Genomic DNA, 12843 nt, shown 5'->3' on the forward strand with positions numbered 1-12843 from the left:
TACACACTTCAAATCTAAAGCAAATATGTAGCTTATTGTTAGGGAGGTACAGCCTCTTCCTGTTTACAGTTGTTCAACTTCTCTTCCAAGGGTAGAACTGTTATTTCCCATTTGCAAATGCTATACTGAAAAGAGGTCTTTGTGTCACTTTTTTTCTAATAACAAAGTGATTTTGTTTCAGAGAATGCTTACATTTACTCCTATTCCTAGGGCATTAAGGATGACCAGGATGGCAAGAGAGATGCTAAAATGAAAGCGCTGCTATGGCGACCAAACAGTGCCAAAGCTAATATCCCTCCAGGTACCTGTGTTGCACCATTTCATTATTTTAATTATATTACTGAAAATGTCTGTGTATTGCTGATATCACAGCATTGTGACCCCGCCACCATAATCTTCAGTTGAAAGACAACCGAGGTGACATGTGACATAATGAGGTAGACATGTGTATGTACAGTGCCCAGCACACAAATAGCTAGGCTGTGTTCCTTTTTTTCTTCCTCTGCCTGAAAAAGTTAAACATCAGGTATGCAGGTGACAGTTTCTGTTCGGGTCGGGACTGGGTCAGACTATAGTATAACCTTCATTGATTAGTAATTACAGCCATAAAACACTCCTGTCAGTAAATGGCTTCTATGAGCAGGAAAGAGATAAAAGGGTCAGTAATTCATAGATTTGAGCTCTGGCATACTTTAAAGAAGGTGTCATTGAGCAGAGACAATGAATCAGTAAAAACTAGATTTAAATATAAAATACAACTATGGGATATCAAAAAAAAAGTCATTTTTAGGAGACTGAGCATACAATTGTTTTTCCCATCAGTTTATTTTCACCTCAGATGTCCTTTAAAAAAATTGCCACTAAGTTTCAGCAAATTGTAATGCCAGTCTAAATTATTTATTTTATTTTGACGTAAGTGGAAAGTTGATAAAGCCTCAATTTTAATGCTGGGTGTGTCTAACTTTTGAAATCTCTCCCCCAACTTTCAAAGTAATCCCAGTCACACAAACAAAAAGCGAGGCGGGGATCAAACCTACTCTGGGACACATGCAGCCATTAACCACATGTACACACATCAATATCTTGAATCTTGAATTTCCAATTTTACCACTTCCATGTAGCATTTGGGACAACAGATTTTGAATACTAAATGGAAGTGGTAAAATTAGCCAATTACGATTAAATGTGGGTACTGAAAAGTTCCATATCTTTCAGAAAGTGCTGTAATTGCAGTTTATCTCTTCACGAGAAAAAAAATTACCTCATTTCCTGCTGAGAAGTAACCCCTTATGATTTGAACTGTAAGGGGAATTTTTATAGTGGACCAAAAAAAAAACTGACCACAAAAACACAGAAATAAAATCTGGAAAGAATCCCTTACTGTACCCAAAACTAAAGGAAATATTTTATCTTGATTTCTTTAATAAGAGAGAACAGTTACTTATGTGCTTGACACATTAAGCTCAGGACTTCTCATGATTATATGTTTTCACAAAAAGTCAATCAACTTAAAGAGAAACCGTGACCAAGAATTGAATTTCATCCCAATCAGTAGCTTGTACCCCTTTCCCATAAGAAATCTTTTCCTTTTCACAAATGGATCATCAGGGGGCTCTGTATGGCTGATATTGTGGTGAAACCCCTCCCACAGTGGGATGTCAGGACAGTTTCCTGTCTGTGAACCTCATTGCATTCTGGGGCCAAAAAAGCAAGCAGCATCTCCTTCCACTGACATCACCTGCCAGAAGTAAAAATGTCACCATGTGGTAAATGTCAGAATGTAAATCAGGGGGAGGAAAGATTTTACAATGGGCAAACACTGACTAAATCATTTATACATAATTATTGTAAAAATGAAGCACTTTTTAATTACATTATTTTCACTGGAGTTCCTCTTTAACGTGCGCCAAGAATGCATGTTAAGTTTGTGGGACTGCAAAATCAGTTAACCATTTGTAAACTCCTAAAATAGGGTAGGAGGCACCTGGGATATTCCAAACAATAAGGTGTATGCCGGTATAAATATTTAATGGTAGTGACTATATGGTAGTAATATATCTGTCCTACCTTAAATAAGTAGTCCTTTGATTAGAGTAAAAGTAAAAACCCTTTATTGGGAACTAAAAGGAAAAAGTGACAAATTATTTTTTTTTTCTAACGAGAAAAGATGTTTCCTAAAAAGTTGTAAGATGTGCATACAAAGTAAAAGTCCTTGTCTTAAAGCTTGAATGTGTTTTTAGTATTTTATTAATATAAACATGTTCAGTCATTAAAATACTACTATCATCTCAGCTCAGCCATTTAATGATTGGGATTTATCTAACGACAAGAAACTGAAACAAAAGAAACAACCCAAAATGTCGCATGAAGTCTTTTACATGGAAAATGGAAGAAATGTTGGTGAGTGATTCATCCTTGTCCACAAAGTTAATGACTAGATTACAGCCATAGTATTAGTTACAGCAAGAATAGAAAACAAGGATTTTTGATACATGTATGAATGTTTGGTCTGTTGAATCTTTTCTCCTAGGTGATATTGTCCCATCTTGTCAATAAAATGCATTTTGAACCACCAGCAAGCAAGATGAAAATGCTGAAAAAAATTTCGATAGTACTTTTTCCCCTACTTTTTGGTACTTTTGCAATTGCAAAGTGGTGAAAAGTTATTGTACATAGAAGATAGAAAATAATCTCCTAAGAAAACTCAGGAAAAAAGGAATTGCATATTGGCCCTTGTCTTTTGTTACATAGTTTGATTGTAAAAAGACATCTGTCCATCAAATTCAACCAGAGAAAAAGGTACAACACTGTTTTGCACCCACACGTATCACAATTCCCTAATGATTCAGAGGAAGGTGGAAAACCCTCACAAGCCTTGACCCAGTTATGCTGGGGATACACGGTACGTTTCTGTACCGTGTATCGAGCAGCTGATCCGGCCAGCTGATAATATTCAGCTGGTCCGATCACGCTGCTCGACCCCCGCCTGCTTGATCCCCGCCGTTGGACAATGGCAGGGAATCGAGCAGTTGATAAGGAGCGCCGGCGGGGTCGCGCGGCAATCGATCCACACGCGCAGACGAGAGGGGACGCGGCGGGGGTCGATCCGGCGGCTAATCGACCCGTGTATTCCCAGCATTAGCCTTAAATTAATTAAATTCTTTCCTGAATCCAGATAAAATCCCTGGATCAACTCTGCCCGAATTTCCTAATAATTATAGCCATGAATGTCCTTGAATTATCAGAAAGCATCCAAGCCTTCTTTAAGTGCAGATATTGAATTTGCCATAACTACTTCCTGTAGTAAGATATTCTACTCTTGCTGTAAAGAGCCCCTTCCTAAATAGAGGACACAGGCACCAAAGAGATGGGTCTTAGAGGGAAGTGGGGCAGAATTTTTATAAACATGTTATGTCTACCCATAGATCATTTTTAAAGAACTCAGAATGAAAAGATTGGGCACTGATTAAAAATAATTTGTAGTTCATACCTTGATAACATTTGATAACATTTCAAAAATGTTTTGTCCTTCATAAGTTGCCAGTGCCATAAGTTTTTAATCAACAAATGGTCTGATTAGTCCTTTGCCTTTATTACCTTCTTGCAGTTGTTTTATCATGATGAGTACTTGATTAACTGCTTGAGACACAATAAAATGCGGGTTTATGATTGGATGTAAGTTCTAAAGATGGCCATAGACTTACTCATTTTCTCATTGATATTTAGCCAATATTGATGCCCCAAACTATTCTTGATTGACCAATTTATGTCTGAAATAGGTCAATTTGGTGAAACACACAGGACTGAAAATGTTGGTCGATCGGCGATGGGCCAGGAACATATCGCTAGCGATGTTTGATTTGACAACCAACGAAGCTACTCTCACCTGTCCACAACATGGTTTTGGTCTCTTCTCATCCAGCTGGCTGCTTCCTCTTCTCTTCACTCCTGAGTCCTGAGGCACATGTGTAACGTCCCAAATACTTGAGGCCAAGTGCTAGAGGCCTTTACTGGTCAAATAAGGTACATGGCACAGTGTCTGTCCTCTGAATTAAATCACACATGCTCCCTGGGACTCGGGAGTGAAGACACAGCAGGCAGCAGGTAGAGGAGAGACTGAAAAAAAAGCATCAGACAGGTGAGATTAAGCTTTGCTATGCTGCACTGCTGGGGAGGGGAACTGGGAGACCCGGCAGTCATGCACAGATTTGATCAGAGAGGGATCTACCTGTTGGCCATATCGATGATGAATGGGCAAAAGCAAAATTCAGTTTCAACTCATAGATATAAGACAAGGGGGGGAATAAGCACCCAATGGGTGATAAAACTGTGTTAAAAACAGCCAAGTGCTTATTAAAAGTTTTTCTATTATACAAATTTGTCGTTTTTTGAGGTAAACCACCTCATCGTTTCTATTTTAGCTCATTTTACACAGTTTTATTACCCATTGAGCACCTCTTCTCCCCTTGTGTTACCCACCCTCCTTTGGGAAGGATGTTCTATGTGGTTAGCCGTTTACCACTTTTACAACCCTCTGGAATCTTTTACCTTAAGAGCGACCAAGTCCAGTTCATCTGGACTCCCAAGTGGAGTCAGGTTTGTTCATCTCCACCTGCCTTCAATGGTCAGTATGCAACCCTGTTTTGTGAGTACCACCATCTATGACATCATTTTACTCATTGTTGTTATTTACTACACCATTGGGGCTCCTGTTGTCTCTGTGTTCTTTTTTCACTCCAGGCTGTTCTTTGATTACACTATGTTTCTTTAGAGAAGGACTAACATCGAAAAAAGACTATAATGCAATCTTGTAGTACAAAGAAATTAGAAAACTTTATTGACACATAGCAAAAAATTGTAAAAGCAATTCTTCAAATTCATACAGTCAGTCTTCATATAGTCAACCGTAAAAAAGGGACTAATATTGGGAACTGACGAGTACTGTGATTTGCCTTGGCTTGATGAGTGGTTGTAACTTTTACAGGCATAAGTTTAGAGGCAACAATACATGTTTGTTTCGGGCTTTTTTTTATATTATAATCGCCCTTCATCAGGCCGTAATACACAAATCTGTATGGCTCAACCAGGTAAATAGGCCAGACAAAAGCAACAGCACAAGAGAATAAATGGCATCTGTACCAACCAGATGCACACAGATGGCCTTCCCAATGGCCTATTTGTAAAAGCGAGGCAGCTATTAAGGGAATCCAGGTGCCATACAGAATTGTGTATTACGGCCTGATGAAGGGCGATTATAATACAAAAAAGCCCAAAACGAACATGTGTCGTTGCCTCTAAAGGTACGCCTGTAAAAGTTACAACCACTCATCAAGCCAAGCCAAATCACAGTACTCGTCAGTTCCCAATATTAGTCCCTTTTTCACGGTTGACTATATGAAGACTGACTGTATGATTTTGAAGAATTGCTTTTACAATTTTTTGATATGTGTCAATAAAGTTTTCTCATTTCTTTGTACTACAAGATTGCATTATAGTCTTTTTCGATGTTAGTTCTTCTCTAAAGAAACATTCGTTAAAGTGGGTGAGGTGGATTACCCGTTAAAAAGGACTGTGTTTTTGGTCTTTCACCATATAAAGGACCCTGCCCGACTATATACTGATAGGCTTTGATTACCCTACACATCCGCCTCATAGATTTCCTCATTCACTATGCAGAAAGATCAAACATGTGGTATGATTTTAAAATGGTACATTGCAGATTGCAGAGATGCAATGCGGCCCATAAACTTTCATTAGGTGCGATTTTTCATGCATTTTCCGCTATGCAGAAACATGTGAATCAAACTATTGTATTATTCCCAGCCTCAGTTGGATTTTTCGGTAGCTTAGTGGTGCTAAGTGCAAGTCAGTCCTAGGCATATTGATGGGTATTTGTGTCACTTCCACTTGTTAACCACCAGTTCAGTCTTTCATATAAACTAGCCCTTAAAGGAGAGATACACATACATTGCCTTTTTTCTGGTGTATAAAGGATTACTATTGACCCTATTCTGTCTATTATTCACAGGGGCAGTGTACAAAGACTATCCAGCAACCAAGACCGTAAGAAAAGCTATTCCTTTCATTGTGCTGCCCAAAGAAGAAGAATCCTACTCAACTAAAACAGTAAGATGAACATTCTCTCATAACTCTTGTTGGAAGTGATGTATTAAACTTGGAGAGGAATAAATGTGTTGCCATAGTAATCACTTAAATTATTTTAGGAATCATTAGACAAATTATAGCAAGAATTTGATTGGCTGCAAAGAGCAGTGAAATCTTCCTCTGAACAAAAGATTACTGTGTGAAAAATGGAAATTCCACACGTTAAAAATACTTTTGTCTCACTTGTACAGTATAGCGTGGTAGTTTATATTAAATTTGTAGCTCTAAACTTTGATTTTCTTATGTCATATACAGTGGGATGCGAAAGTTTGGACAACCTTGATAATCGTCATGATTTTCCTGTATAAATCACACACCATGATATTTGAGAGGTGAAATTAAGTTTATTGGATTTACAGAAAGTTTGCAATAATTGTTTAAACAAAATTAGGCAGGTGCATACATTTGGGCACCACAAAAAAGGAATGAAATCAATACTTGGTAGATCCTCCTTTTGCAGAAATTACAGCCTCTAAAAGCTTCCTGTGGGTTCCAATTAGAGTCTGGATTCTGGTTGAAGGTATTTTGGACCATTCCTCTTTACAAAACATCTCTAATTCATTCAGGTTTGATGGCTTTCGAGCATGGACAGCTCTCTTTAACTCACACCACAGATTTTCAATTATATTCAGGTCCGGGGACTGAGATGGGCATTCCAGAACGTTGTACTTGTTCCTCTGCATGAATGCCTTAGTGGATTTTGAGCAGTGTTTAGGGCCGTTGTCTTGTTGAAAGATCCAGCCCCGGCGCAGCTTCAGCTTTGTCACTGATTCCTGGACATTGGCCTCCAGGATCTGCTGATACTGAGTGGAATCCATACGTCCCTCAACTTTGACAAGATTCCCAGTCCCTGCACTGGCCACACAGCCCCACAGCATGATGGAACCACAACCATATTTTACTGTAGGTAGCAGGTGTTTTTCTTGGAATGCTGTGTTCTTTTTCCTCTATGCATAACGCCTCTTGTTATGCCCAAATAACTAAGTTTTAGGTTCATCAGTCCACAGCACCTTATTCCAAAATGAAGCTGTCTTGTCCAAATGTGCTTTAGCATACCTCAAGCGTCTGTTTGCGCTGTAGGCGGAGAAAAGGCTTCCACTGCATCACTCTCGCATACAGCATCTCCTTGTGTAAAGTATGCCGAATGGTTGAATAATGCACAGTGACTACATCTGCAGCAAGATGATGTTGTAGGTCTTTGGTGCTGGTCTGTGGGTTGACTCTGACTGTTCTCACCATTCGTCGCTTCTGTCTACACGAGATTTTTCTTGGTCTGCCACTTCGAGCCTTAACTTGAATTGAGCTTGTCGTCTTCCATTTCCTCAATATGTTCCTAACTCTGGAAACAGACAGCTGAAATTTCTGAGACAGCTTTCTGTATCCTTCCCCTAAACTATGATGGTGAACAATCTTTGTCTTCAGGTCATTTGAGGGTTGTTTTGAGACCCCCATATTGCAACTCTTCAGAGGGAATTAAAAGAGGAGGGAAACTTACAATTGACCCCTTTAAATACTCTTTCTCATCCAGAAATACACCTCAGTAATTTGAATCCTACAGATAATAACTGCATTTTCTCACTTTCTTCCTTTCTTTTCTTTCTTCTTTATTTCTTTCTTGTTAAAATGTTAAACAGATATATAGTCTTATTGAAGTTATAAGATATGAATTGGGGTATTGACACAGGTCAATATTATTTAGATATATCTCTTCTATTAAACTAATATTTTAGGCCTTGTTCTCATCTCCCTGTAGAGATGGATGCGACACCTGGGAACTTAGCAGGGCGGTTTGAATCTCCCAGTTCCCAGGAGAATCTTTTCCATTCGAATATCATTACTCAGAAGTGTTTCTCCTTTCTTTAATATAATTAATAAGAGATATTTTGATAAATGGTTATAATTTTCTTACCATTATGACAATTGAATGTCCAGTTATGTATATGAAAAGTTTATATACAGTATTGTTTATTTTGTTATGTAAAAAATCTGTGTCAATTGACGTGTTGGCTTTAATGGCTGTTTGAAAAAACCCCAATAAAAATTATTGAAACATAAATACTCTTTCTTATAATTGGATTCACCTGTGTATATAGATCAGGGGTCACTGAGCTTAACAAGCCAATTTGAGTTCCAATAATTAGTTCTAAAGGTGTTGCAATCAATAAAATGACAACAGTGCCCAAATTTATGCTCCTGCCTAATTTTATTTAAACAATTATTGCGCACTTTCTGTAAATCCAATAAACTTCATTTCATTTCTCAAATATCACTGTGTGTCTCCTATATGATATATTTAACTGACATTTTTTACCGAAACAACCAACGATTTATACAGGAAAATCATGCCGATTAACAAGGTTTCCCAAACTTTCGCATCCCACTGTACAAGAATATCGGCAACATTTTGCCAAATGACTGTATCACCATTTAACTACTTCCCGACCGCCGTATAGACAAATGGCGGCCGGGAAGCAGACGCCGCAAGGACCGCCGTATTGACAAAATGCGGCGGTCCTTGTTTGGGCATGGGCGGAGCGATCGCGTCATCCGTGACGCGATTCGCCGCTCACTCGCCGCAACATCCCGCCGGCCATACGGAAGCGCCGGCGGGATGTTAACCCGACGATCGCCGCATACAAAGTGTATAATACACTTTGTAATGTTTACAAAGTGTATTATACAGGCTGCCTCCTGCCCTGGTGGTCCCAGTGTCCGAGGGACCACCAGGGCAGGCTGCAGCCACCCTAGTCTGCACCAAGCACACTGATTTTCTCCCCCCCCCGCCCCAGATCGCCCACAGCACCCATCAGACCCCCCCCTGCCCACCCCCCAGACCCCTGTTTGCACCCAATCACCCCCCTAATCACCCATCAATCACTCCCTGTCACTATCTGTCAATGCTATTTTTTTTTAATACCCCCCCCCGCCTGTCAATCACCTGCCAATCACCTATCACCCATCAATCACCCCCTGTCACCCCCTGTCACTGCCACCCATCAATCAGCCCCTAACCTGCCCCTTGCGGGCAATCTGATCACCCACCCACACCATTAGATCGCCCGCAAACCCGCCGTCAGATTACCTCCCAAATGTATTGTTTACATCTGTTATCTTCTCTAAACACCCACTAATTACCCATCAATCACCCCCTATCACTGTTACCTATCAGATCAGACCCTAATCTGCCCCTTGCGGGCACCCAATCACCCGCCTACACGCTCAGATTACCCTCAGACCCCCCCTTATCAATTCGCCAGGGCATTATTTACATCTATCCTTCCCTGTAATAACCCACTGATCACCTGTCAATCACCTGCCAATCACCTATCACCCATCAATCACCCCCTGTCACCCCCTGTCACTGCCACCCAACAATCAGCCCCTAACCTGCCCCTTGCGGGCAATCTGATTACCCACCCACACCAATAGATCGCCCGCAGATGCGACATCAGATCACCACCCAAGCGCAGCGTTTACTCTCCTCTAAACACCCACTAATTTCCCATCAATCACCCATAAATCACCCCCTATCACCACCTGTCACTGTTACCCATCAGATCAGACCCTAATCTGCCCCTTGCGGGCACCCAATCACCCGCCTACTCGCTCAGATTACCCTCAGACCCCCCTTATCAATTCGCCAGTGCAATATTTACATCTGTTCTCCCCTGTAATAACCCACTGATTACCTGTCAATCACCTATCAATCACCCATCAATCACCCCCTGTCACTGCCACCCATCAATCACCCCCTGTCACTGCCACCCATCAATCACCCGCTGTCACTGCCACCCATCAATCAGCCCCTAACCTGCCCCTTGCGGGCAATCTGATCACCCACCCACACCAATAGATCGCTCGCAGATCCGACGTCCGATCACCTCCCAAGTGCAGTGTTTACATCTGTTCTCTACCCTAAACACCCACTAATTACCCATCAATCACCCCCTGTCACTGCTACCTATCAGATTAGACCCCTATCTGCCCCTAGGGCACTCAATCACCCGCCCACACCCTCAGAATGCCCTCAGACCCCAGCCCTGATCACCTCGCCAGTGCATTGCTTGCATCTATTCCCCCCTCTAATCACACCTTGAGACACCCATCAATCACCTCCTGTCACCCCCTAGCACACCTACCCATCAGATCAGGCCCTAATTTGCCCCGTGTGGGCTCCTGATCACTCGGCCAAACCCTCAGATCCCCCTCAGACCCCCTTCCGATCACCTCCCCAGTGCATTGATTGCATCTATTTTCCCCTCTAACCACCCCCTGAGACACCCATCAATCACCTCCTGTCACCCCCCTAGCACTCCTATCCATCAGATCAGGCCCAATACAACCTGTCATCTAAAAGGCCACCCTGCTTATGACCGGTTCCACAAAATTCGCCCCCTCATAGACCACCTGTCATCAAAATTTGCAGATGCTTATACCCCTGAACAGTCATTTTGAGACATTTGGTTTCCAGACTACTCACGGTTTTGGGCCCGTAAAATGCCAGGGCGGTATAGGAACCCCACAAGTGACCCCATTTTAGAAAAAAAGACACCCCAAGGTATTCTGTTAGGTGTATGACGAGTTCATAGAAGATTTTATTTTTTGTCAAAAGTTAGCGGAAATTGATTTTTATTGGTTTTTTTCCACAAAGTGTCACTTTCCGCTAACTTTTGACAAAAAATAAAATCTTCTATGAACTCACCATACTCCTAACAGAAAACCTTGGGGTGTCTTCTTTCTAAAATGGGGTCACTTGTGGGGTTCCTATACTGCCCTGGCATTTTAGGGGCCCTAAACCGCGAGGAGTAGTCTAGAAAACAAATGCCTCAAAATGACCTGTGAATAGGACGTTGGGCCCCTTAGCGCACCTAGGCTGCAAAAAAGTGTCACACATGTGGTACCGCCGTACTCAGGAAAAGTAGTATAATGTGTTTTGGGGTGTATTTTTACACATACCCATGCTGGGTGGGAGAAATTTCTATGTAAATGGACAATTGTGTGTAAAAAAATCAAACAATTGTCATTTACAGAGATATTTCTCCCACTTAGCATGGGTATGTGTAAAAATACACCCCAAAACGCATTATACTACTTCTCCTGAGTACGGCGGTACCACATGTGTGGCACTTTTTTACACCCTAAGTACGCTAAGGGGCCCAAAGTCCAATGAGTACCTTTAGGATTTCACAGGTCATTTTGCGACATTTGGTTTCTAGACTACTCCTCACGGTTTAGGGCCCCTAAAATGCCAGGGCAGTATAGGAACCCCACAAATGACCCCATTCTAGAAAGAAGACACCCCAAGGTATTCCGTACGGAGTATGGTGAGTTCATAGAAGATTTTATTTTTTGTCACAAGTTAGCGGAAAAAGACACTTTGTGAAAAAAAACTATTAAAATCAATTTCCGCTAACTTGTGACAAAAAAATAAAAACTTCTATGAACTCACCATACTCCTAATGGAATACCTTGGGGTGTCTTCTTTCTAAAATGGGGTCATTAGTGGGGTTCCTATACTGCCCTGGCATTTTAGGGGCCCTAAACCGCGAGGAGTAGTCTTGAAACAAAAATGACCTGTGAAATCCTAAAGGTACTCATTGGACTTTGGGCCCCTTAGTGCAGTTAGGGTGCAAAAAAGTGCCACACATGTGGTATCGCCGTACTCGGGAGAAGTAGTATAATGTGTTTTGGGGTGTATTTTTACACATACCCATGCTGGGTGGGAGAAATACCTCTGTAAATGACAATCTTTTGATTTTTTTACACACAATTGTCCATTTACAGAGGTATTTCTCCCACCCAGCATGGGTATGTGTAAAAATACACCCCAAAACACATTGTACTACTTCTCCCGAGTATGGCGATACCACATGTGTGGCACTTTTTTGCACCCTAACTGCGCTAAAGGGCCCAAAGTCCAATGAGTACCTTTAGGATTTTACAGGTAATTTTGAGAAATTTCGTTTCAAGACTACTCCTCACGGTTTAGGGCCCCTAAAATGCCAGGGCAGTATAGGAACCCCACAAATGACCCCATTTTAGAAAGAAGACACCCCAAGGTATTCCGTTAGTAGTATGGCGAGTTCATAGAAGATTTTATTTTTTGTCACAAGTTAGCGGAAATTGATTTTAATTGTGTTTTTTCACAAAGTGTCATTTTCCGCTATTTTTGACAAAAAAATAAAATCTTCTATGAACTCACCATACTCCTAACGGAATACCTTGGGGTGTCTTCTTTCTAAAATAGGGTCATTTGTGGGGTTCCTATACTGCCCTGGCATTTTAGGGGCCCTAAACCGTGAGGAGTAGTCTTGAAACGAAATTTCTCAAAATGACCTGTGAAATCCTAAAGGTACTCATTGGACTTTGGACCCTTTAGCGCAGTTAGGGTGCAAAAAAGTGCCACACATGTGGTATCGCCGTACTCAGGAGAAGTAGTATAATGTGTTTTGTGGTGTATTTTTACACATACCCATGCTGAGTGGGAGAAAGATCTCTGTAAATGGACAATTGTGTGTAAAAAAAATTAACAAATTGTCATTTACAGAGATATTTCTCCCACCCAGCATGGGTATGTGTAAAAATACACCCCAAAACACATTATACTACTTCTCCTGAGTACGGCAATACCACATGTGTGGCACTTTTTTGCAGCCTAACTGCGCTAAGGGGTCCAAA

General features: G+C 41.2%; 1 protein-coding gene across 2 annotated transcripts in view; it reads left to right on the top strand.

Annotated features, from left to right (window-relative positions):
• Positions 1-12843, top strand: part of VWA3A (von Willebrand factor A domain containing 3A) — a 172044-nt gene that overhangs the window by 115644 nt on the left and 43557 nt on the right. The window contains exons 23-25 of one of the 2 annotated variants that reach the window (XM_068244821.1): positions 211-301; positions 2293-2400; positions 6029-6126. In XM_068244821.1, coding sequence (XP_068100922.1) covers positions 211-301; positions 2293-2400; positions 6029-6126 — 297 coding nt within the window. The remainder of the gene's footprint in view (positions 1-210; positions 302-2292; positions 2401-6028; positions 6127-12843) is intronic. The other variant, XM_068244822.1, reaches the window with a different exon arrangement.

Source organism: Hyperolius riggenbachi, chromosome 7 (assembly GCF_040937935.1).
Source record: "Hyperolius riggenbachi isolate aHypRig1 chromosome 7, aHypRig1.pri, whole genome shotgun sequence".
NCBI lineage: Eukaryota > Metazoa > Chordata > Amphibia > Anura > Hyperoliidae > Hyperolius > Hyperolius riggenbachi.